The following is a 23,804-nucleotide window of genomic DNA, read 5'->3' as shown; positions in this document are numbered from 1 at the left end:
TTTTATTAAATACCGAAGACAAATCACATTTTCAGGGAAACATATTTTCTGCCATGATATCATGAAACTGTGTAAAAACAACACACACTTCTGACACATTTTAATGGTCATTTCCAGCGGTCCTCTGCTCTTCATGCTTCAGTTTGTAGTGTTGAAACACACTAGATGGTTAAACTTACAATAGATATTGTACAATGAATCACCAACCAGAAATAATGTTCTAGTCACTCAGCAAGTGATTCTGCTTATTAAAAATGTTATTTTTTGTACAATACTAAGCTCCCGTTTGCATCACCAATACAACATATCTGCCAGTTATTCTCATGCTTCACTGTCGCTGTCACATCCTAGATGGACTCATCACCATGGTAACCCAGAAAATGGAGGACGAGCTTCAAACATGTAGTGAAAAGGTCGTATTTTATCCCAACCTGTGATATTTTCATCAGCCTGACCATTTAGTTTCATGTACTAAAGCTACGGTAACTAATGAAACTTATGTCTGAGACTATAAGTCCCACATGAGAAACAAACCCAGTTTTTCTTTCTCAAAATCCAGTTGGTGCCAAATATCAGAATCTTCTCTACATCTTTTCTATCCAGTGTCACATTTTATTATATTTAGTTCTGTGTGTGCTAAGGACTGTGTGACGTAAATTTAATCATTTTTAAGACGGTGAGAGTTGACTTACCACCTAAAATTTCTGCAAATGCAGAAAATGTAGAAGAGCAGTAGAAGAACAGCTGCTACTCATCTGAAGCTGTCAGTGTTCATGTCCATGTGGAGCGACATCAAAACTTTACATGGACTCTGTGGTTCCTTTAAACTGGATCTTTATCTCCCCCATCTTTACATTTATTTTGATTCAAACTTTTGAATTTCTGCAAAAACTGTATATCAGTAATTCACTACCTACAGAGCTTGTTCTTGATGGACCACCGAGTTAGGACTGAAATCATCCAAAGAAAATCCAAGAAGTATCAGAGTTAAATAAGTCTCAGTATGTTGGAATCATCCATCTGGTGTCCATAGGTGTTCAAGGTTCTATCCTGGGTCCCCTGCTGTTTACATTAGATATCTATGGTTTAACATCTGTAGAGTTGATTCTTTTGTTTGTAGCTAGAACTGAAATCAACTAAAGAATATCCAACAATTGTAGTAAATAAATGAGGTTCAGTAGGTCAAATTCTTTATTCAGTGTTCCACAGGGATCTATCCTAGGCCCACTTTACATTATATTCTAATAATTCACTGACTATAAGCGGAGTTATTAATCTTGGTTGACCATCTGGTTTAACAGATTAGGCTTGTTTCCGTTAACTGCTTTGCTACAGGGGGCGCAACAGGCTACATGACTGTAATAAATACAAAAGAGCAACAGAACCAGCTGCTGCTAAAAAAAACCTTCAAGACGACGAAGAAAGAAATCAAACATTGATAATTTTGACAAGAGAAAAATGTAGAGAAATCATCTGGAAAGTTGTATTTATTCTTCCATGTGAGGCGATATCAGACATTTTTTATGCCGTTGGTGGATGAAGACAGAGAAAGAAACGCTTACAGTGTCAGAACTTATTTAGAATGAAAGACATTTCCGTTTTCAGTTAACTAGAACCACCACAAACAAGCACAGCATCTTTTTATTTTGTTCAATTGTGGAAGCTGTTTCAATTTTTTCCTGTTTTCATTCTATTTTCTGAAGTGATGCATTAAAATGTGCATAAAATCACAGGAAGAAAACTGCATTTCTTTATTCTACAATTCTACAATTTCATTTAGCAGACGCTTTTGTCCAAAGCGACGTACAACACAAGCAAGAATTCAGACATAAGGAAAAACCTGTAGTAAGTACAGAAAGTGTGATTGGTCAAAGGTGTTGCCATCAAGTTGAAGAAGAATTGCCAACACCCCCCCCCCCCTTGTCAGCTCTAAATAAATGCTGGGTTTTGGACCACCTGACTTATTCTACCCCTAAGGTGGAGTCACATTAAGTGCCTAGGTGTTCTCTGAACAATTGAGTCTTCAATTGTCTCTTAAAAGTAGAAAGGGACTCAGCAGAACGCACAGAGTTTGGTCGTTTGTTCCACCATTTGGGAAGAACAGAGGAAAAGAGTCTGGTTAGAGATTTGGAGCCGTGCTGGGCTGGAAGCACCAGGCGTCTCTCACATGCAGAGCGAAGTGGGCGTGAAGGGGAGTAGACCTGGATCAGGGAATCCAGGTAGGCTGGGGCCGTTCTTGTAAATGTTTTGTAAGCCAGGAGGAGAGTTTTGAATTTCTTTATAAACATGAATAACATTTCAGTTTCTTAGTATAGGAGGATGATTTATGGGATGTTTTGATTGTGGATTCCACATAATGGCATCTTATTTATTGATTGAGTGCAGCAATTTGTTTTATCTCTTTTCTCAGTAACTGAATCAAAGAAGAATTAGTTCTCTCAGGTTTTCTTAATTTACCACAAATAGAAACTAATCAGACCCTCCTGGCTTTTTGCTGCAGAATCCAGTGTTCTGGAAGAAACTTGTTCTGAATGTGGGTCGACTCTTTATAAAAACACAATGGAGCCGGCTTTTTCTGCTAATGCACTTATGCAACGAGCAGCTTTGACTCATCCTGCGGCTCATCTCTGTACTTTTTACTTTTTTACTGTAGAGGATGGATGGGGGAACCTGAGGAGTTCCCCTAACAGCCCAACGATAACAGATCCTCCCTCCAGAACCCTCAGGTTCCTCCAGAGCAGGAATCAGGTCTGACTTCATGTGACGAGGCTTCGCTGTGACCTAAATGGAAAAGACAAAGGCTGCAGACGCTCCGCCGTGGTTACAGTACCTCGCAAATTTAGAAGCTGATGAATGATTCAAGCAGCACCGGAGGCGAGTGGCTGAACTGAGCAGTCAGGACGAAGGTTTACGCTCCGTCTGAGAGCTGCTGCAGCTTCTGCAGCTAAAACACCATACGTAATCAACCTGAACCCCATTAACATTAACCAGTGACACTAACAACATCAACCAGTAACAGCATTAACATTAACCAGTAACACTAATAACGTTAACCAGTAACAGCATTAACGTTAACTAGTAACTCCTGAATTTGACCGGTGTTGGTCCGGTTCTGGATTTAAAGTTCTGAAACTGTGAACGTTTCTTTCGTTGTCTTCGTCCACAAACAACACAAAAATGTCTGTCAGGTCACATGTAAGAGTAAATGCAACTTTCTGGATGATTTTTCTTCTTTTATTCTCTAAGTTTAATTTCTTCCTTCATGGTCTTTAAGGTTTTTTTTCTGGCAAGGGAGCGGCATGGCTCAGTGGGTAGAGTGGCCGTCTTGTAACTGGAAGGTTGCCAGTTCGATCCTTCGAGCTCATGTCGAGGTGTCCCTGAGCAAGACACCTAACCCCTAATTGCTCCTGGTGGGTCATGGTTAGCGCCTTGCATGGCAGCTTCCACCATCAGTGTGTGAATGTGAATGGGTGAATGTGACGTATCATGTAAAGCGGTTTGGACAAAGGCGCTATATAAATACAACCATTTACCATTTAGCAGCAGCTGATTTTGTTGCTATTTTATATTTATTACAGTCATGGAGCCTCTAGCACCACCTGCAGCAAAGCTGTTAATGGAAACCAGCCTAATCTGTTAAAACCAGATGGTTCACCAAGAACAATAACTAAGCTTACAGATGGTGAATTATTAAAATATAATGTAAACGGTAGTGGGCCCAGGATAGATCCATGAGGAATACCTGTGGACACTGAATAAAGAAAATAACGGAACTCATTTAACACCTATGATTTCTTTGGTTGATTTCAGTCTTAACCAGGTGGTCCAACAAGAACAAACTCTATAGATGTTAAACCATAGATATCTAACGTAAACAGCAGTGGGCCCAGGATAAAACCTTGAGGAACACCTGTGGACACCAGATTCATGATATCAACATACTGAGACTCATTTCGAACTTATAATTCTTAAATTTTCTTTGGACCAATGTTGGCCTTAAATCACAGTTTAGTTAGTTCAAGGAGTAGAAACATTTTGGAAATAAACTGAAACAAAAATTGTCAGCTTGAATGAACCGGTTGTCTATTAAACCAGATTAACGCCATTAACACCAGAACCTAATGAACATTGGTATGGTTCTGGTGTTAATGGTGACCAGTGTTGGTCTGGTTCTGGTCTTAATGTTGTTAAAGAACAACCAGATTCTGTTTGTGACTCAGGAGATCAATCATCTGCTGTTATCTCCTACCTGGTGGATTCTCTGATGCCTTCAGCAGAAAGGACAGAGGATCAAACATAAAGGATGGTCCCTGTCAGCTTCAGCTTCCTGCAGACCTTCATCATGTTTCATTCAGGAGCTGAGTCAGCGAACATACATGACCCGTGTTAATTCACACACGGCTCAGTTTAGTCTGCTCTAAGGAGGTTCTACCGTCTAGAGATGTTTTAGACCCTCTATTCACAAAACTTCAATTTTAGGGTCGTTTTAATTGAAATATTTTTAATTATTTGACCTTGAAAATGAAAAAAGCTGGTCTAGTTCCTGTTAGTGTCCATCTATGGATGGATCCATATTTCTACAAAAATCCAGTCTTTGGTCCACATTTCACCAAAGATGACTTGAATTCTGATTTAAATTTCATGAAATCTGTCCAAAATGGCTCAAAATCTGTCGATAGAATTAGATAAAGATGGTCAGAATGCTGATATTGGTACATTTGGACCATTTTGGGGCTCATTTTGGAGAATTCTTCAGTTATTTTATACAGATTTTAGCTATTTTGGACAATTTTTTGTGGTATTTTGAACAAACTCAGTGTAATTTTAGACCCATTTGTGCCACTCTGGGCTTTTTATTAGCATCTAAATGTTGGTGTTTTGTGTGCAGATACTTCAAGTTGACCAAAGACGGTGTTTCTAGAAGGAAATATGGATCCATGCATAAGTTAAAGTGAAAAGAATGAACGATTTTCAGGTTCTTCTGATGCTTTCGTCCTCCAGGTTCATCTTTTGGACAGATTTAGAATTTTTGCTGAATGTTTGAGAGTTCAGGTTGAAGCTAAAAACATAAATCTGCTGGAAAACGTCTAAAGAATGTTGATCCTCAGGGCAGACTGAATGTGAAGCTCCAGCAGCGCTGCTCTCTACTTAATGACTCCAGATGTTTACATCTGCTCAACACCCCGTCATGTTTTTAATTTAATGCGTGAATATTTCTGCTGAACACCTGATGTTTATTCATGTAGCACTAACCATGAATGTGCTGCTCAGAAAACCCGCAGATCTTCAGGAAAACAGAAGAAAAAATGATTTTTACAGCCTTAAATGACATGGAATGGTCATTGTGTGTATTTTAATGCTGTTTTATGTCTTTTTCTGGGTCATTTTGCATATTTTTAATGTTGATTTATATCTCTTTATAGTCATTTTCTGTCCATTTATAAAAGACATAAACGTATTAAAAAGATGCTAAATGACTGTTTTGCATCTTTTTCATCTTTTTCTGTCCATTTCTTGTCATTTTAGTGTCTTTTTGGTCATTTTGTGTCTCTTTATGGTTGTTTGGTGTCATTTTGTGTTTCTGTCTAGTCTGAGTTATTCTCTACAATCTCAGACTTTGGATGGATTTAAACTGATCTGGTGTTTTTCCTCTTAAACCATCATGTCTTTATCTGCTGCACTGATGAAGTTTTGAGGCTCAGAAAATTTCCAAAATGACTTAATAATTGTCCAAAATAAAGAAAATAACAAAAAAGACCCAAAACATGTTCAATCACCTAAAATGTGTTTAACAAACAAAAAACACCAGATTTGTCTGAAATTATGAGAAATTGTCCAAATGCCTGAAATTATCTCCAGAATGACTCAAAAATATGTCAAATATGAGAAATATTGGTGCAAAATGACTTAAAATCTGCCCAGAATTACTCAGAAATGCCTAAAAGGACAAAAATAAAACCCTAAAATGGCTTAAAATTTCTCTAAAATGTCAAAAAAAGGTTGAAAAATACATAAAAAGTTGTCCAAAATGATTAACTATGAACAAAATGATGTGAAGCTTTCCTAGAATTATTAACAATTAGACAAAACATTTAAAATGACTGAATTTTGTCCCTAAATCTGATATTTAAGGTCCTGGTCTCTGCTGCTCTTATTTAGACTATCAGAGCTTCGTTATTTCCTGTTTCCTGTCTTTGGCTGCAGCTTTATCAGTTTTCTCGTTTCACTTCTGGCCTTTTATTTCCCAGAGTGCTCTTTGTGGAACCACGTCGGCCTTTTTTCTTTTTTTAAAGCCACCACATTTCATTAGAGCTCCGAGCAGCGGTGTGAGAATCAGGATTGACCCGCCGCTCTGCGCTCTTTGTCTGGCAAAGAGATTATGAAGCCATTTCATATTTCAATTTCACTCCTCAAATCCCTGCTCTCAGCCGGATGAAGCTCAGAGAAACCGTCTAAAGCTGCAGCAGAAACACCGCAGATAATCATCTGTTTGCTGGGTTTTTATTTATTAATTTATTAAGTTTTTATCTATTTATTGACTGGGTTTTTATTTATTAATTTGTTAAGTTTTAATTTATTAATTTATTAGGTTTTTATTTATTAATTTATTAAGTTTTTATCTATTTATTGACTGGGTTTTTATTTATTAATTTATTAAGTTTTTATCTATTTATTGACTGGGTTTTTATTTATTATTTTATTAAGTTTTAATTTATTAATTTATTAGGTTTTTATTTATTAATTTATTAAGTTTTTATCTATTTATTGACTGACTTTTTATTTATTGATTTATTAGATTTTTATTGATTTATTAGGTTTTTATTTATTAATTTATTAAGTTTTTATTTCTCTATTTACTGGGTTTTTATTTATTGATTTGTTAGGTTTTTATGTATTTATTTACTGGGTTTTTGTTAATTTATTAGGTTTTTATTTATTTACTGAGTTTTTATTTATTAATTTATGAGGTTTTTATTTATCTATTTACTGGGTTTTTATTTATTAGGTTTTTATTTATCTATTTACTCTATTTTTATTTATTAATTTAATAGGTTTTTATTGATCTATTTACTGGGTTTTTATTTATTAATTTATGAAGTTTTTGTCTATTTACTGGGTTTTTATTTATTGATTTGTTAGGTTTTTATGTATTTATTTACTGGGTTTTGTTAATTTATTAGGTTTTTATTTATCTATTTACTGAGTTTTTATTTTTTAATTTGAGGTTTTTATTGATCTATTTACTGGGTTTTTATTTATCTATTTACTCTGTTTTATTTATTAATTTAATAGGTTTTTATTGATCTATTTACTGTGTTTTTATATCAAGTAAATGGTTTAATGGTTAACGGTGATTTATTGCAGCAAATGTGAACCAATCAGGAAAAATGATTGCATAACCTGAATGCTGCTGAAAGAAAGATTTTAGAACAAAAAGACCCAAAATCAAAAGAAATGGACACAAAATTACTACAAAAGACACAAGACACAAAATGACCACAAAGAGATACAAAACAACTTTAGTTACACAAAATGATACAAAAACATGTAAAACAACCATTAAAACACACTAAATGACCACAAAGAGAAACAAAAATGATCACAGAAATTAAAACAACCACTAAAAGACACAAAATGACCCAAAAAATACATAAATAACCATGAAAACACGGAAAATGACCACAAACAGACATAAAACAACCGTAAAGTGACTCAAAATGTCTAAAAATTTGCATAAAGCAGACATTAAAAGACACAAAATTACCACAGAGACAAAAAATGACAATAAAAAGACACAAAATCACCACAATTGAACATAATAAAAACACAAAAAGGGACAAAATAAAGATGAAGAGATGAAATATGAGCACAAAGACATAAAAGCAACTATGAAGTTACACAAAATGACCATAAAAACACACAAAACAACTAGTAAATCACACCAAATGAGCATGAAGAGACAGAAAACAACCATCAAATGCCACTGTGTTGTTGTTGTCGATTCTGTCGTATTGTTGTGTTGTTGTTGTGTAACCTCCTGACAGAGCTTCAGGCTTCCAGCTGCCTTCTGTCCTTTAACCCACTTTCTATCCAACACGGATTAACTGAGCAGAGGAATGATGGACGCTCTTATTGTGGCGAAAACCGACAGGAAACTCAGCCTCACACTGTTTCCTGTCTTCTTCTTCTTCTTAATATGCAGATTTTTTTTTAACTGTCAAATAACAGCAAATATCTACTAAATAATGCAATTTTTTGTGACTTTAAATCCAGTAAAACATGATATTAAAGAGCAGATTTTTGATCTGATTTAATATCTGTGGTTTCAGGAAGTTTTAAACGTCACATGAGGCTAAATTATCTCATAAATCCAGTTTATTCTGCATTTTAGCTCCTTTATTTTGACGCTCGGTTAATCAGATCCTAAATTTCTCGGTTCTTTGGGGGTTTTTTTCTGCCGGTTTGACTTCAGGAAGCTTTAATTTCTCTTCATCCGTGGGCTAGCTTTGAGCTAACCTCCAGTTTTCCAGTGAATCGTGACGTTTAATCTCAGCGATGGAGCTTTCATTTTCGGTTAAACGGACGTTTGAGCTGCAGGCGACGCTTGGCCTTTAGAGGAAAACGTTTCCCTGAACGTCTGGATGAACGTCGGAGCAGCTGGAGGCTCTGATAGCAGCTGATCTGAGCTCTGATTTATTTATTTAAACCACTAGTCTGCTGTTTAAAATCTTCATAAAAATTACACCATGAACAGAAATAACCACCAGATGTTCAGTTTTCTGACTGTCCTTGAATGCATCGTGACCAAAACCGCAGCCACTTTTTCTTTTAAAAATAATCAAAATTTAACCATTTGCTTTCATCAGATTCTGTAAAAAACTAAAAATTGTGCGTTCCTCGCTGCAGCTGTGGAGCTAAAACTGACTCGACTGCGACCAAAAATCACCAGATAAAAATTCTAGAATGGTTGGACTGAACTGCAGGATGTGTTTGTTTCTGACCACTAATTTAAAATACCTGTGATTGTAGCAGAGAAGCTAATCCTGCTAACTTCCTGTAGTTTGGTGGTTTCATTAGACGTCAAAACGATTGATGCAAACTTTATTTTTCTGTGTTTTTTTTTTTTTGATGAGCCCACATATTATTTTTATTCATCAAATCATCAAAACATCAGATTTAATCCACATTTTCTGCACCTTTCAGAACAAATCAGTGGCATCAAAGTGTTTTAGGTTTAAATTCACAAAAGCCGGACTATAAAAATGAGTTTTATGCATTTATTTTTTGTTATTCTATGAATTTGAATTTTATTATTCTACAGTTTATACATTGGAGGACAAATATTAGCGATGAGATAATCCTTTAATAATCCCACAGACGGGAAATTTACAGCAGCGGAAACGTAAAAACAAAAAATGAACCAGAAACAAACCTGTTGAAGCTGCACAGATTCACATGTTCAGAGTCATGTTACACAGATTACTGTAGACGTGGAGAAATGTTTAAACCGTAGAAAATGTTCATAATTCAGGTCTGAATGTTCTGATGATCAGCTGCTTCGTTATTTCTGCAGGCTTTGATACATCATCGAGCATGGAGGTGGCAGCATCATGCTTCTGGACTGGTTTACTACTGGTTTACTACTGGTTAAGGACTGGTTTACTACTGGTTAAGGACTGGTTTACTACTGGTTTAATGACTGGTTAAGGACTGGTTTACTACTGGTTTAATGACTGGTTAAGGACTGGTTTACTACTGGTTTACTACTGGTTAAGGACTGGTTTACTACTGGTTAAATGACTGGTTAAGGATTGGTTTACTACTGGTTAAGGACTGGTTTCAGACTGTATTCTGGGTAGTTTCTGAGCTGTTTTGGAAGTGGTTTAGGTTTGGTTTTGGTCCTGGTTCTGGACTTTCTTAGACTGGTTCCAGTCTTGGTTCTTCTGGTCAGAACTGGATCCCAGATTTGTGGTAGAATTGGTTCAAACTACCAGAGTTCTGACATCATTTTAACTCTACTCTGTTAAATTTGTCTTTTTCTTGTTTATTTTTCACCTGTTTTTTATGCAGCACCAAGAATGAATCATCTCAGGTCCAGAAACTCATTTTCTCTGTTCCGTGTTGTTCCGTGTCCGTACTTTCGTCTGACTCACCGACTTCACCTCCTATTTATTATTTAATTCACTCTGAGTCTTTTTGACGTCCGTCTGCTGAAGGTGTTTGTCTTATTTCTGTCCGTTCTGCTTTAAATCCATCAGAAAATCTGTCATATTTGTTTTTACGTTGCTGACTGCTGAAGCCTGAGGAGCAGATAAATGAGATCACCGTTTGTCTTCCAGTCATTCACAAAATCAGACGTAGAACAGAACAGTTTTCTCTTTTCCAGACAGAAACCCTGAACCTCCAGGCGTAGGAAGCAGCTGACTGGATGTTTGTTCTGTCAGAACTCGTAGATCTTCAGGACGGTAAATATGGCCGACGCTGCCAACAGGGAGTCTGTCAGGCTGCAGATGGCCGACATATCTGCTGGATGGAGCCCAGAGATGTTATCAGGACTCTACGAACACACAGCCTCCACGTTCCTGAACGGTTCCTGAACGTTCTCTAATGAAGCTGATGTTCTAAGAATCATTTACATGTGACTGAAAAACGCTCCGAGTCCCGAATTATTCCAGATGAAGCTCCAGTCAGCCTCTCTAGCTGGAATTATTCCAAATTAGTCCTGAATTATTCCAGATGAAGCTCCAATCGGCCTCTCCAGCCTGATAATGTCGTGTTGAGAAGTTGTTAATGAGCAGAGATTTGTCCTCTGGAGGATCTTTATGACCGACTTCATGTTGTTGCTTAAACTGGTCTAGAAGTCCTTCAGGAGGATAATCTACCGTCTGCTTTGACATAAGTAGAACATAAATAGAAGACATAAGAACCTAAACTTTGCTGGAAATCTAGGAAATCACAACTTTACACTGAAAAGAAAATTAATGCATCAACTTCAGTCAAGTTCTTCTATCAGTTGCATGAAATTTGTCCAAATTAACAAAAGATTTTTAATCAGTTACTTTCAGTTCATTCCTCTCAAATCAACAATTTTCACTGATGCAGCTTCAGTAGAGCTAAAACCTGATTAGAAAGTCTGTTTATTGGTTGGGGATTGGTGATTTACAGGTGATTTATTGGTTTATTGGTGATTTATTTGCTTATTGGTGATTTATTAGAATAGAATAGAATATTCTTTGTCATTATACAATACAATGTATAACGAGATTGCAGAGATTTTTATTTTTATTGGTGATTCTTTGGTGATTTATTGATTTATTGGTGAGTTCTTTGTCATTATTGGTGATTTATTGGTGATTTCTTTGTCATTATTGGTGGTTTATTGGTGATTTTTTGTCATTTATTGGTGGTTTATTGAACTTTTAGCACCAGTCTGTCTGATGTTGAGGGTTTACGGCGTCACTGAGGTCTTTCTGTGGTTAAAGATGTGACTGAGTCTGCAGGTTTGTGAGTTTTTTCTTCCAGCCTGAAGTCAAACTAGTTTTCTTCACATGACAGATCATCCAGTCATCAGTTACTGGAAATCTCCCAGTAAACATCTGGACTGATGCTTCTTGTGCAGTCTACTGGATGAGTTCAGCCTGCAGCTCAGCATTCAGCTGTTCGTCTACTTTTAGTCTTTCACATATTTTCTTTTTTCTGTTGTGAATCAGTGGAAGCAGATCTCAGATCATCTGCTGTACGATGGAGGGTTTAAATTATTCAGTGATGCTGAAGCCTCAGATACAGTAAAAAGGATCACATGCTGGTTTGCAAACATTTATCTGCTTTAGGAGACATCATCACAAGAACAGGAACATTACGGAGAAGTTTAATCCAGATTTAAAATGTCTGTTCCTGAGTGTTCTGTAAAAAATGTAAATAATGTGCACATTAAAATGTTTCATTGTCTGTTCATTATCTACAGTTTTTTATTTGTACTGCATTTAAATCAACCTAAATTCTTTATTTTAAAGGAGAGCTATATATATAACTTTTACCAGCCTGATTGCTTTTAAACCTCCAGATGTCTGTAGTTCTATAAAGAACTGTTAAAGCTGCACAGATGTTCCTCACTAATGGACTGTTAAGACGTAAAGTTGAGCATATTTCCACATTATGACTGCAGACGTTATTAAACCAGATGATCTGTAGAGTCCACATCAGTGACCATCGAGTTCTCTACAAACAACATGTTTAGTCTTGGTTCTCCTGGTTCTGGACTTTCTTAGAACTGGTTTATCTTTGGTTCCAGTCTTGGTTCTCCTGGTTCTAGATGTGATTTAAAGTTGGTTTAGGATTTATTTTACTCTGGATCTGCTCCTGCATGAGGACAGGTTTCAGATGGTCTTATTCAGGTCTCAGACTTTTTTTTAATCCCAAGAACACCAAAGCTACCATCAGGCATGGAGGAGGCAGTATCATGCTCTGGGGCTTTCTAGAAGAGCTTCTGGACTGGTTTTGAAAATTTCTTTGAACTGTTTAGGTTTGATTGTAGCCCTGGTTTCATCCTTTTTGAGGACTGGTTCCTGACTGGTTCTGAACTGGTTTGGGTTTGATTCTGGTCCTGGTGTTATATTTTCTGAGGACCAGCTTCAGACTGTCTTGGCAGGTCTTAGACGTTTTTTTTCAACCCCATGAACACCAAACCCACCAAGATAACTTCTCTCTTCTTCTGCATGGATCAGCTGTTAGGGAGGAAACTTTCCTACAGAACCAGAGAACTCTTTCATCTTCCTGCTGATGTAAATCCTTGGATCTGGACCTCCCAGACCGGCATCACGTTTTCAGGCTAAAGTGCAGCCGAGTGGTTTGAGCCTATTAATAGCAGGGATGTGTCCATCTGTTTGTCGGCTGGATGTGGGTTGGTGTGTCGGCTGTTCTGTTGCTGTGTCCTACTTCTGCTTTATTCCTCCTCCACTTTGTTTCTGCTTCTCATCTGCTCTGAGTCGCTGTGGAGCTAAAAGCTTCATGCATGCAGCCGCATGATCGCTGCTCATGAATAAATGAAGGAAGTCATGCTAAGGATCCTCATCGCCAGATTTCTTCTACACCTTTATTTCCACCTTGTCACGCTGACAGAGACTCGTTGTTCCCATCAGCTCTGCAGTTTTAACTCCAGTGGAGGGAAAATCTCCTGCTGCAGCCTGAACACACCGACATCTGTCCTGAACTCACCGACATCCACCCTGAACTCACCGACATCCACCCTGAACACGCCGACATCCACCCTGAACACGCCGACATCCACCCGACTTCCACCCTGAACACACCGACCTCCACCCTGAACACGCCGACATCCACCCTGAACACACCGACATCCACCCTGAACACACCGACATCCACCCTGAACACGCCGACATCCACCCGACTTCCACCCTGAACACACCGACATCCACCCTGAACACGCCGACGTCCACCCTGAACACGCCGACGTCCACCCTGAACACACCGACATCCACCCTGAACACGCCGACGTCCGCCCTGAACATACCGACATCCACCCTGAACACACCGACATCCACCCTGAACACGCCGACGTCCACCCTGAACACGCCGACGTCCACCCTGAACACGCCGACATCCACCCTGAACACACCGACATCCACCCTGAACACGCCGACGTCCGCCCTGAACACGCCGACATCCACCCTGAACACACCGACATCCGCCCTGAACACGCCGACGTCCGCCCTGAACACACCGACATCCACCCTGAACACGCCGACGTCCGCCCTGAACACACCGACATCCACCCTGAACACACCGACATCCACCCTGAACACACCGACATCCACCCTGAACACGCCGACGTCCACCCGACTTCCACCCTGAACACACCGACATCCGCCCTGAACACACCGACATCCGCCCTGAACACGCCGACATCCACCCTGAACACACCGACATCCACCCTGAACACACCGACATCCATCTGCTGCAGCCTCCGGGCATCGAGGAGGATGTTAAAAGCTTCATGTCTTAATTAGACTGAGGTCTTTCTGCAGGCTGTCGACACACTGAATCCACTGATGTGTCTGAAAATAGAAACTCATCTGTTTGAGCATCAACATGCAGAAGTAAAGTTTACATCCAGCAGGAAGTTAATGTTTATCAAGCTGGAGCTTCAGTGGAATCATTGAAACATGAATCTTCTCTTACTTTGTACTGGTTTCTGACTTTTTTAAGGACTGTTTTAGGTTTTGAGGACAGTCCTAGGCGGGTCTTAGACATCAAGCATGGTGGTGGCAGTATTATGCTCTGGGGCTTTCTGGAAGTGCTTTAGAACTGGTTTCAGGCTGTCTTGGGCAGGTCTTGGACTTCTTGTAGGTTTGGTTTTGGTCCCAATTTTGTACTGGTTTTAGACTTTTTGAGGACTGGTTTCAGACTATTTCTTGGACTGATTCTGGACTTTCTTTGACTGGTTTATGTTTGGTTTCAGTCTTGGTTCTCCAAGACTGAGTTCTAGGAGTCATTATAAACTGAATGCTGCCATCATAAGCATGGTCTCTACTAGTAAACATTAGTTCATATCTGTACAGAACATGTTTAATATCCTCAGATGTGATGAATCGGCAACTCAAAAATGATCCAAAAAAACATCAAAAATGACCTTACAGTGGTTCAAAATTAAACTTCAAGTTACAAAGTGGTTTAAAATGACTCAAAATTGGTCCAAAATGGTTTAGAATTTGCCCAAAATGACAAAAACTGTCCAAAGTAACTCAGAAATGACTTGAAACCTGTCTAAAATGACTTAAATGTTGGTTAAAAATGACTCAAAATTGGTCAGAAATAACTCTGTTAGTGGTGAAGAAATGGTTCCATCAGACTAGAACGAAGGTTCTAGACTGGTCTCCCAAAGTCCTGACTTAAAGCCATTAAGAACCAGAAGAAACAAGTCAGAAAGACAACAAATGTAAACGTGCTTGACAGTAGGTATAGAGGAGTCAAAGATATGCCAGAAGATTGAAACCACAAGAACCAAACTGAGGAGGAAACAGGCAAATTTAACCAAATATTAACAGTTCTGTTTGTATATTTAGTCCTATTTCCAGAAGACCTTTAATGAATCTATGAAAGAACCGAAACACATGATTGTTTATTGTGATAAATATTCATAAATTCAGAGTTCTGGGAGTCATTGGATGTTAAACATGGACTTTAATAGCTGCGTTTTCCATCTTTCCCTGTGAATCTCTACAAACTGCTCCTTTCTGTGTCTCATGCTAACTCTCTGATCCTCTCCACATTCTGTTTCTGACTCCAGGGATTCCAGTTTTCTCCTTTTATTCGCCAATAAACTGAACGCGCGACTAAATACTCGTGTAAAACGTTTCCACATATTGCAGCAGCAGCAGATGCATAAAACATGAGCTGAGTAAAACACGGTGTAAAGATGCATTAGTGTTTACAGGAACAGGAAGCTCCATTAGGACGCTTTAAGGGGAATTACGGCTTGTTTTGCTTGTTGTGTTCTGTTTGCATGTCACACCGTCTTGGCTTCGTGTTCCTGTGGTTTGGCTTTCGGCTGCACAGATGAAGCTTCGTGCTGAGAAGTTCTCCAGATTAAGCTTTAAGGTGATGCTGGGGTTTGGTTTTCTGTTCGTTTTCCAGCCGTAGTGTGGCGGTTAGAGAACCAGAAGATAGAACAATTTTAGAAAATATTAGAAACTTCTTTAGTTTTATGTTTGGTAAAGATAAGTACATTATGCCTCTTATCTGGTCTCATCCATCATCCATTCATCCATCATTCATCCATCCATCCATCATTCATCTATCATTATCCATCCATCTATCTATGCATTCATTATCATCCATCCATCCATCGTTATCATCCATCATTCATCATCCATCCATTCATCCATTGTCATCCATCCATTATCATCCATCCGTCCATCCATCATTATCATCCATCCACCCATCATTCATCCATCCATCCATTATCATCCATCCATTATCATCCATCATCCATCCACCCATCATTCATCCAATCATCCATCCATCCATTATCATCCATTCATCCATCCATCCATTATCATCCATCCATTATCATCCATCCATCCATTATCATCCACATCCATCCACCCATCATCCATCCATCCATCCATCCATCCATCCATCCATTCATTATCATTCATCCATACATTCATCCATCCATCCATTCATTATCATCCATCCATCCATCCATCCATCCATAATAGTTTTTAAATATTCAGACTTTTCTTTCCAACAGCAGGAGTAATAAATCTTTTTGATGTATTCAGGTGAATCTATGAACTACTGTTGTCATTAAAGCGTCTGTTGAAGGTTCCTATCAGTAACTTTAGTCTGTTTTCTACATTGTTTCTTACTTTCTCTGATTTCTGAATCACAGCTTGTTTCATGCTGACAAACTCACTTTAATGTGTTAATTAAAAGGATGCTGAGGGTCTGGATTCTGAGCTGCTGCAGTTTTCTGCAGGATGAGGCGTAAATATGGAACGTTTTCATCAATATCTCCTCGCTGGGTCTTTGAACGCATCATACTAAACCTTGAACGGTGAGATTTCTGCAGGACTGTAAATAGAAACTCATCTGGTTTGCAGCTGAACTGATGTAGTTTTACGTCTTTGCTGCCGTTGTCATGGCGTCAGTGGGAGCCTCTTTAGTATTCTCTATCAGCTGCTTTCTTTATTAAACGTCTCTTCAGAAGTGTTTGTTTGAGATGATTATCAGCAGCAGCACATTGGATGGTTTCTAAGATGTTATCAGCAGCAGATAAATCATAGATAACATTTTAACTGTATTTATGAGTGTCGGTGCTAATTCTACACCGCCGTGTCTCATAAATATCTCCTAAACACACAGAGCTGCTTTCTGATCTGTGCAGTCGTGAGCTGGAAACAGAAGGACCTGTGATCACGATTAAACTCTGAACTCTGCTGTTAGAGGAGCGGTGGGAGGACGAGGAGGAAAAAAGAACCTCCAGGAGATGAAATGGAACGTGTGGCTGAAGGGAACCGTGACGATGAGCCATCAGGACCATTCTTTGACTGTTTTAACATCATTCGTATTTTATTCAGATTTATCGTTCAGTCATTGTGCTTTCTGGTCTGCAGCTGTTTGGTTCAGCTCCTTCAGTTTTATTAATAAATGAGACTTTATTCTGTAGAATGCTGGTCTGACTGGAGGTAAATCCTGAAACAGAGCGTTCAGTAAAATTTAACTGCAGGTCATAATAATCTGCTCATGGACTCGTTTCCACGTTAGAATCCAGGTTTCTTGTCTACATTCTCGTAGGTGTTGGTTTCTGAGAGCTCCTAAAGCTCCATGTCTCATGAATCAGTTTTATATTAGCTGATGAAACCTTAACTTCCTGTTTCCTTCATTTTCAGACCCATATTCGTTTCTGTGTTTATTCTCACCTTTAAAATCACCTGCAGCACTCTGGAAAAATCTACTTCAATGCATCAAAGTGTGAAGTCTGTTGGTGAAGATGAGATAGACAGAGGAGATGTTTGATGGAGGAAACCAGGGGTGTCCAACATGAGGCCCGTGGTCCAAAAGTGGTCCTCCAGAGGGTCCAACATGAGGCCTGTGGACCAAAAGCGGTCCTCCAGAGGGTCCAACATGAGGCCCGTGGACCAAAAGTGGTCCTCCAGAGGGTCCAACATGAGGCCCGTGGACCAAAAGTGGTCCTCCAGAGGGTCCAACATGAGGCCTGTGGACCAAAAGCGGTCCTCCAGAGGGTCCAACATGAGGCCTGTGGACCAAAAGTGGTCCTCCAGAGGGTCCAACATGAGGCCTGTGGACCAAAAGTGGTCCTCCAGAGGGTCCAACATGAGGCCCGTGGTCCAAAAGTGGTCCTCCAGAGGGTCCAACATGAGGCCCGTGGACCAAAAGTGGTCCTCCAGAGGGTCCAACATGAGGCCTGTGGACCAAAAGTGGTCCTCCAGAGGGTCCAACATGAGGCCCGTGGTCCAAAAGTGGTCCTCCAGAGGGTCCAACATGAGGCCTGTGGACCAAAAGTGGTCCTCCAGAGGGTCCAACATGAGGCCTGTGGACCAAAAGTGGTCCTCCAGAGGGTCCAACATGAGGCCCGTGGTCCAAAAGTGGTCCTCCAGAGGGTCCAACATGAGGCCTGTGGACCAAAAGTGGTCCTCCAGAGGGTCCAACATGAGGCCTGTGGACCAAAAGTGGTCCTCCAGAGGGTCCAACATGAGGCCCGTGGGCCAAAAGTGGTCCTCCAGAGGGTCCAACATGAGGCCCGTGGACCAAAAGTGGTCCTCCAGAGGGTCCAACATGAGGCCCGTGGTCCAAAAGTGGTCCTCCAGAGGGTCCAACATGAGGCCCGTGGTCCAAAAGTGGTCCTCCAGAGGGTCCAACATGAGGCCCGTGGTCCAAAAGTGGTCCTCCAGAGGGTCCAACATGAGGCCCGTGGTCCAAAAGTGGTCCTCCAGAGGGTCCAACATGAGGCCCGTGGTCCAAAAGTGGTCCTCCAGAGGGTCCAACATGAGGCCCGTGGACCAAAAGTGGTCCTCCAGAGGGTCCAACATGAGGCCTGTGGACCAAAAGTGGTCCTCCAGAGGGTCCAACATGAGGCCCGTGGTCCAAAAGTGGTCCTCCAGAGGGTCCAACATGAGGCCCGTGGTCCAAAAGTGGTCCTCCAGAGGGTCCAACATGAGGCCCGTGGTCCAAAAGTGGTCCTCCAGAGGGTCCAACATGAGGCCCGTGGTCCAAAAGTGGTCCTCCAGAGGGTCCAACATGAGGCCCGTGGACCAAAAGTGGTCCTCCAGAGGGTCCAACATGAGGCCTGTGGACCAAAAGTGGTCCTCCAGAGGGTCCAACATGAGGCCCGTGGTCCAAAAGTGGTCCTCCAGAGGGTCCAACATGAGGCCTGTGGACCAAAAGTGGTCCTCCAGAGGGTCCAACATGAGGCCCGTGGTCCAAAAGTGGTCCTCCAGAGGGTCCAACATGAGGCCCGTGGACCAAAAGTGGTCCTCCAGAGGGTCCAACATGAGGCCCGTGGTCCAAAAGTGGTCCTCCAGAGGGTCCAACATGAGGCCCGTGGTCCAAAAGTGGTCCTCCAGAGGGTCCAACATGAGGCCCGTGGTCCAAAAGAGGTCCTCCAGAGGGTCCAACATGAGGCCCGTGGTCCAAAAGTGGTCCTCCAGAGGGTCCAACATGAGGCCCGTGGACCAAAAGTGGTCCTCCAGAGGGTCCAACATGAGGCCCGTGGTCCAAAAGAGGTCCTCCAGAGGGTCCAACATGAGGCCCGTGGACCAAAAGTGGTCCTCCAGAGGGTCCAACATGAGGCCCGTGGTCCTCCAGAGGGTCCAACATGAGGCCCGTGGTCCTCCAGAGGGTCCAACATGAGGCCTGTGGTCCAAAAGTGGTCCTCCAGAGGGTCCAACATGAGGCCCGTGGTCCAAAAGTGGTCCTCCAGAGGGTCCAACATGAGGCCCGTGGGCCAAAAGCGGTCCTCCAGAGGGTCCAACATGAGGCCCGTGGTCCAAAAGTGGTCCTCCAGAGGGTCCAACATGAGGCCCGTGGTCCAAAAGCGGTCCTCCAGAGGGTCCAACATGAGGCCCGTGGTCCAAAAGCGGTCCTCCAGAGGGTCCAACATGAGGCCCGTGGTCCAAAAGTGGTCCTCCAGAGGGTCCAACATGAGGCCCGTGGACCAAAAGTGGTCCTCCAGAGGGTCCAACATGAGGCCCGTGGGCCAAAAGTGGTCCTCCAGAGGGTCCAACATGAGGCCCGTGGTCCAAAAGTGGTCCTCCAGAGGGTCCAACATGAGGCCCGTGGTCCAAAAGTGGTCCTCCAGAGGGTCCAACATGAGGCCCGTGGGCCAAAAGTGGTCCTCCAGAGGGTCCAACATGAGGCCCGTGGTCCAAAAGTGGTCCTCCAGAGGGTCCAACATGAGGCCCGTGGTCCAAAAGTGGTCCTCCAGAGGGTCCAACATGAGGCCCGTGGGCCAAAAGTGGTCCTCCAGAGGGTCCAACATGAGGCCCGTGGTCCAAAAGTGGTCCTCCAGAGGGTTCAACATGAGGCCTGTGGACCAAAAGTGGTCCTCCAGAGGGTCCAACATGAGGCCCGTGGGCCAAAAGTGGTCCTCCAGAGGGTCCAACATGAGGCCCGTGGTCCAAAAGTGGTCCTCCAGAGGGTTCAACATGAGGCCTGTGGACCAAAAGTGGTCCTCCAGAGGGTCCAACATGAGGCCCGTGGACCAAAAGTGGTCCTCCAGAGGGTTCAACATGAGGCCTGTGGACCAAAAGTGGTCCTCCAGAGGGTCCAATCAAAGTGTAAAAATTCCAGAGAAGACATTAACTGCAGATTGTAAATTAGTAGAACTATAAATTTAAAATCATTTCTAGACCATGACAAGTTGTTTGGATCAGAAAGTAAAATAGCAGATTGCTCTTTGGTCGTTTTCTTATCTTTGTAATATTTTGTATGCTTTTGTTGTTGTCTGTTGTTTTTTTATCTGACTTTTGTCAGTTTGTGTAATGTTTTGTCTTGTTTTTGTCATTTGTCCATTTTTTATGTCTTTTTTAACTTTTTTGTTTTGTGTCATTGTTTTTGCCATTTTTTTTCTCAGTTTTGTCATTTTGTGCCTCATCTTTGTAATATTTTGTCTTTTTGTCTCTCTTTTGTCGTTTGTCCATTTTTTGTTGTTTTGTCTCATCTTTGTAATATTTTGTTTTTTTGTCATTTCTTTAATGTTTTTCTTCTTTTGTTTCTCTCATTTTGTTTCCTTTTTGTCTCACTTGTTTTTTGTCATTTCATCTTTTTCTCTCTTTTGTTGTTTTTCCATTTTCCATCACATTGTGTCTCATTTTTGTAATATTTTGTCTTGTTTTTGTTGTTTTTAATCTTCCTTTGTCTGACTTTTGTCATTTTGATCATAAACTAAAACCCTACACCATCAGTTCCAAAGAAAACATAGAAATGTGTTTATTTCTGTTATTCTGTTGTGATTTTCCTGCTTCATCCACTGCAGATCAGACTGGGATGAGTCTGACTCTCCTGAGGAAACGCTCCACAGACCTCATGAACTCGAGGATTTCTGTGGACTTCCAGAACCACAGAGCGGTGTTTAAATGTTCAGAAAGTCGTCTTTGTCTCCTTCAGATCAGAACAAACTGATGTTCAGTCTTCAGCCACATTTTATAGAAACAGAAAACAGAGATGGACAAAGTGTGTTTAAGAAGAACCTCCAGGCTGTGGTTTTACATGTTTAACATAAAACCAGAGTTCTACTGGATCACAACCGCAACAAACATCTGTCTGCTAAGTCCTCATTTCACCCCGTCCGTCTCATTTCCTTTATTTCTGATCGATAGAAAGTCTGTTAGGTCTGAGAAAATACAAAGAAAACCGACATACAGGCTGTTATTTGTCTTATTTATCTTGTTTTTTGTTGTTTTGCGTCTTTTTTCCACATTTTCTGTCTATTTTATGTCATTTAGTGTCTTTTTGTGACACCTTTGTGTCATTTTTCTTGTCGTCTCATTTTTGGCGTGTCGTCTCCATTTCCTGCCACGTTTTTCCTTATTTGACAGAAATTGTTCTGTTAGTGTTATTTCTAAACATCTGACTTGTATAAAATCTATTATGTTTGAGCAAATACAAAAAAATCCAACATACGTTCTTTAATTTGTGGCTGGTTTCATTTAGTTTTTTGTCGTTTTCTGTCCATTTTATTCCATTTAGTGTCTTTCTGTGACATCTTTGTGTCTGGTTTGTGTTGTTTTGTCTCATTTTTCCACATTTTCTGTCATTTAGTGTCTTTTAATTCTACAGATATTATATATGTTTAAACAGCCTCTTCAAATGAAACTTTTTTTATCAGCTGAACACTGAAAACTAGTAAGAGGTTTTCCTGCCACTTATTTCGACTTATTTGACGGAAATCGATCAGTTTTTCTCATATTTGCTCAGCTAAATTTACTGCTGCCCAGACTCTCATTCATTCAGGCTCTTTTATTTCTAGACATCTGTTAATTTTACTTTAAAACGAGCATCGACCTCCCAGTCTGTCCTGATCGGCTGAACCAGTTGGAGGTCATTAACCTCCACGTCAGTCTTTGTCGTGGTGCCGCTTCACTGATGAAACGTCCTTCAGTAACATCTGAACTCTGACTTCAGAGGACCTGGAATCTGCAGGTTGATTCTTTCCTAGGAGGATCTGGAAGCATTTTAGTTTGAGAAACTTTTTCCATCTCCACTTTAAATCGACCTTAAAGTCCTGGTTGTGTTTTTTTTAGCTAATGGAGCTGTAAACAGCAGGTCAGCATCACAGAGCCAGAGAAGCTTCTTCCCTCCGGCCAGCGCACATCTCTGACCTCTGAAAACACTCGGCCTCGTCTTCCCTCCTTTGCAAAGCTCCATTTCTGCTCTTCTGACTTTCTATGTTCTACTTTTAGGTCTGTTTGTCTTGAATTTTAACCATTTGTTTGCTGTAATCTTCACAGAAGTCTTTTGACGTCTTTTAGATTCTAAAGTCTTTTTAGACTCACACAGATGATTGTTCTTTATATTACTCAGTTTTATTGGCAGTGCTTCCTGAGTTTATCTGAGCCTGATAATCATTGGTTGGACTAATGTTTGTTCAGGCTGGATCGGTGTTTTATTAGTAGAAAGAAATGTGAACGTTCTCCCTGAGATGTTCATCTGAAGTCTTTGAACGGTTTTAATGTTTTAGCGACGTTTAGCATCTCTACTTTTATGAATGTTCCCCAAACAGCACACGTTAAGGTGGTAGAGCGCCCCCTAGTGGCTGCATTAGGATGAAGTCTGATGGTTTTTATACAGGGAGGAGGTCGGGGTGGATGGAGGGGTCCATAATAGACTAGCAGTGCCTTAAAACAGCTGCTCTAAGTTCAGTTATAACTCAGTTTTTCCATTTTCTACCAGTTTATATTTACGTTTTGACACATCTCAGAGGTAAATATTCTCCTTCTGATTAATAAATCTTTAATAAAATGAGTTTCCTTCAAGCATAAATCCGGTTAAACTTTGTTGGGTAAAAACTTCTTCCTTAAAAACGACCTGTTGAAGATGTTTTGTTCCACTAGATCCTCATGTTTCCTCTCTTTTCCACTTCTTTCCTTCAGTGATCTGCAGCTTCCGAGGCTCGGTGGTTCATGGTTTGGCTCTGGAGGTCGGAGAGACGGTTCACATCCTGGAGAAATGTGAAGGTAAGACTGAGGAACGTCCCCGAAGCTCCAGAAAACACCAAAAGTGTCCTCCAAAGATCCTGAAGGTTGGCTTCAAAACCCTTAAATACTGGAAGTAAAAACTTGAGGAAAGGTACAAATGACCAAATAGGTTCAGAGGGATTCTCTGACAAATCAGAGTTTTACAGCAACAGTAAAAACACCACAGAGGAAGAAAATGTTTCCATACGAATTAACGATCCTCCAGAATTCTGCTGCTCAGAGTCTGAAATCAGGTTTTCAGCTGCTTTGGTGTGAAACTGATGAAGTCTCAGATCAGGTCCTGTACTTCTAATTTTTAAATTTGACTGAACTTTAACCTTTAAGCTGCTCAGAGTTTAGATCAAACTGGATGATTTTTCCACAGAAAAGTCATTTCTGAGCCATGCAGCGTTTATTTATTCATCCAGAAGCTTTGATTTTATTCTTAGGATCATTTTAAGCCGTTTAAAAATATTTCTCAGGCATTTTTTTAAAGTGTTTTGGACCATTTATCATCATTCATACAAGTTTTCTATCATTATGAACATGTCAAAGGGATTTTGTGAAAAAAAAAAGTAATTTTTG

General features: G+C 40.6%; 1 protein-coding gene across 2 annotated transcripts in view; it reads left to right on the top strand.

Moving 5' to 3' along the window:
- LOC127534113 (dedicator of cytokinesis protein 3-like) overlaps positions 1-23,804 on the top strand; it is a 65,863-nt gene that overhangs the window by 25,983 nt on the left and 16,076 nt on the right. For both annotated transcript variants that reach the window (XM_051948541.1, XM_051948542.1), the window contains exon 2: positions 23,136-23,219. In XM_051948541.1, coding sequence (XP_051804501.1) covers positions 23,136-23,219 — 84 coding nt within the window. The remainder of the gene's footprint in view (positions 1-23,135; positions 23,220-23,804) is intronic.

This window comes from Acanthochromis polyacanthus, chromosome 5 (assembly GCF_021347895.1).
Source record: "Acanthochromis polyacanthus isolate Apoly-LR-REF ecotype Palm Island chromosome 5, KAUST_Apoly_ChrSc, whole genome shotgun sequence".
Taxonomy (NCBI): Eukaryota; Metazoa; Chordata; class Actinopteri; family Pomacentridae; genus Acanthochromis; species Acanthochromis polyacanthus.
Note: the sequence above shows the minus strand (reverse complement) of the source record. Positions and strands in the feature narration are given on the sequence as shown.